Consider the following 3,043-nt stretch of genomic DNA (forward strand, 5'->3'; position numbering starts at 1 on the left):
ATGTGATTTTGATCTATCAATTTGTTTATGTGATGTATCATGTTTATTGATTTGCAGATATTGTACCATCTTTGCGTCCCTGGAATAAATCCACTTGGTCTTGGTGTATGATCTTTCTAATGTAATGCTGGATCTGATTTGTTAGAATTTTGTTGAGGATTTTAGCATCTATGTGTATCAGGGATATTGGTCTATAATTCTCTATCTTTGTAGTGTCTTTATCTGGTTTTGGGTTTAGGGTAATGCTGTCTTTAAAAAAAGAGCTTGGAAGTGTTCCTTCCTCTTGAATTTTTTGGAATAGTCTGAGAAGGATAGGTTTTAGTTCCTTTTTCAGTGTTTGGTAAAACTCCCCTGTGATTCCGTCTGGCCCAGGGCTTTTGTTTGCTGGAAGTTTTTTTAAATACTGCTTCAATTTCCTCCATAGTTATCAGCCTTTTCAAATTTTTTTTATTCTTCCTGATTGTGTTTTGGAAGGTTGTATTTTTCTAGGAATATGTCCATTTCTTTTAGGTTCACCAGTTTGTTGGAATATAGTTATTCATAGTAATTGTTTTCACAATCCTTTGTATTTCTGTGGGGTCTGCTATTATTTCGCCTCTTTCATTTCTGATTTTGTTTATTTGGGTCCTCTCTCCTTCTTGGTGAACCTGGCTAGAGGTTCATCAATCTTGTTTATCCTTTCAATGAACCAGCTCTTGGTTTCATTGATCTTTTGTATTTATTTATTTATTTATTTATTTGTATAAGATTGAATTTAAACTTATTAGTAAACCATTAGTGATACCTCTATAATCTAATTCTACTTGATTTACATTGCTCTTCTTATTACTCTCATTACTCCTCATTGTAATCTTTCTGATGAACTTCTTGGCATACATGCTCATCCTTCCTCAGTACATACACACACGCACACTCACTCTCTCTCAGTTTCACTTATTTCTTGTCAGATTGGCCTAGTAAATACTATTTTTTTCCTTTATACTATGTTGTTTCTTTGTTGCCTTGAACTCCTCAACATATATAACCTATCACCTTCAATGAAAAATCTAGTCCAAATTGATATCTTTTTTCTGTGTTCCAATTGTATTTATGTCTGACCACACAATTTATCATTTAGTCTTTGTTGGTTAATACTTATGTAAGGCTTTTCCTTTCAGTGTACTTGATGGCAAGGAGTATAAAAATGTACTGGATTATCCACAAAATTTACCAGCTTGTACTATGTTATCTTATGTGTAAAATAATTTCTTATAGTTTTGGGTCTTTTTTTATATTATTGGGAGAAGGCATACATTAAAAGTCTCTATTGTAATTCATCTTATAGGCAACCCCTTTTCAAGGAGAAATGAAGAAGAAAACTGTCTATACCTTAAATGTGGGAGATCAGGAGTATGAAGATATGGAAGGTAAATTTTCATTTTTATAAAGCTTATATGTTGAAAGCAAACCTAGTGTTTTCAAACTGTTCATTTTTATACATTTCAAAATACACAAGAAGTTTTTATTTTATTTATTTTGTTCTTAAATTCTCAAATAAGCTGCCTGAATAAGGAGTGTACACATTCTCTCCTTCTCCCTCATATCTTATTTTCAATTGATCAAGGGTTTGGGTTTCTTGACCTTTTTCTTCTTCTTAAATTTTTGCTTCCTACTTTTTTAGGAAGTACATACTTTCTTTGTTTTGTTTTTAAAATAGCATTGATATTTTCCTCTGTTTCTAAAGTTAATCTTTTAACCTTAGAACACTTAACTCTGATCATCCTACTCTAGATTTATAGGTGATAGCCTCCATCATTTTGGTGTCTTGTGTTTATTTTTTTTCAAGACATCACAAATTAAATGATATTTGATACAGATAGTAGTTGAGGGGTTTGTTTTTCTCTCTATTTCTTTTCTTCTGAAAAAACCTTAAGTTCCTTTTCTGCAAAGTCTAATGGTGATCAACTCTTAGGTTTTTGTATTTATTTTTTTCTCTTCAAAACTATTCAAAGATAGATATACAATTCTGGATTGATAGTTTTTTACCCCCTCCTATCACTTATTCCTTTTTTTTTTCTTCTATCACTTATTTAGCCATTTTTTGTTTTCTTTCTTATTGTCTAGAAATCTCTTTTTAGCCTCAATTGTCATTCCCTTTTAGATAAACTGACTTTTCTAACTCTTTGCTTTTAATATTGTTTTCATTTTTAATGTTATACAGTTTTACTACATTGTTTCTAGGCATGGATTATTTTCATTTCTCCTGTTTAAGCATACCTTGTGTATCCTTTATTTGTTGGATTGTGTTGTTTTCTGTTTAATTTTATCATTTCCTAGTCATTACTGCCTTAGCCATTGCCTCTCCTTTATTCTTTTCCTCTAGACTTCAATTAGTATGTTAGACTTTGGTCTGACCTTATTTCCCAACCTCTCTTTCACAGGTTACATCTCCTTGTCTGTCTCTTACAATCTTAGGTCGTTTCCTGAAATCTTTCTTCCAGTCACAAATATTTTCTTCTAGGTCTAGTCTGCTGTTCAAGCATTCTATGTAGTAGTTGAAAATTCTTATATTTAAAGCCAGTGTGTATATAAATAAATCCTACATAATAAAAGCGTAATATGCTAAGTGTCCGACAGATCGGACACTAAGTGACCATTCAGTTAGCCGCTTGACCAGTCGCTATGATGCACACTGACGACCAGGGGGCAGACGCTCCGACTGGTAGGTTATCTTGCTGCTGGGGTCAGACCCATTGGGACTGGGTGAGAGAGTCGGACATGCCCTGGAGCCTTCTGGTGGTCCCTCCAGGCCAGCTGGCCCCCTTCGGCCCCAATTGGGACTGGGTGGGCCAGCCCTGATTGCCGGCCAGGCCAAGGGACCCCACCAGTGCATGAATTCGTGCACCAGGTCTCTAGTTTATAATAAATAAAGATAATATTCCTATCTAATAAAAGTGAAACATGGTAATTAGCATACGACCGCTACCCTTCCCATTGGCTAATCAGGGCAATATGCAAATTAACTGCCAGCCAAGATGGCAGCCAGCAGCCAGGCAGCCGGCAG

At 34.7% G+C, this 3,043-nt stretch overlaps 1 protein-coding gene across 9 annotated transcripts in view; it reads left to right on the forward strand.

Annotated features, from left to right (window-relative positions):
* Positions 1 to 1,324: 1,324 nt before the first annotated feature.
* Positions 1,325 to 3,043, forward strand: part of SCAF11 (SR-related CTD-associated factor 11) — a 50,767-nt gene continuing 49,048 nt past the window's right edge. For all 9 annotated transcript variants that reach the window (XM_006755522.2, XM_006755525.2, XM_015558615.1 and 6 more), the window contains exon 1: positions 1,325 to 1,406. In XM_006755522.2, the coding sequence (XP_006755585.1) occupies positions 1,346 to 1,406 (61 nt within the window). In that variant the 5' untranslated portion in view covers positions 1,325 to 1,345. The remainder of the gene's footprint in view (positions 1,407 to 3,043) is intronic.

This window comes from Myotis davidii, unplaced genomic scaffold (assembly GCF_000327345.1).
Source record: "Myotis davidii unplaced genomic scaffold, ASM32734v1 scaffold290, whole genome shotgun sequence".
Lineage (NCBI taxonomy): Eukaryota > Metazoa > Chordata > Mammalia > Chiroptera > Vespertilionidae > Myotis > Myotis davidii.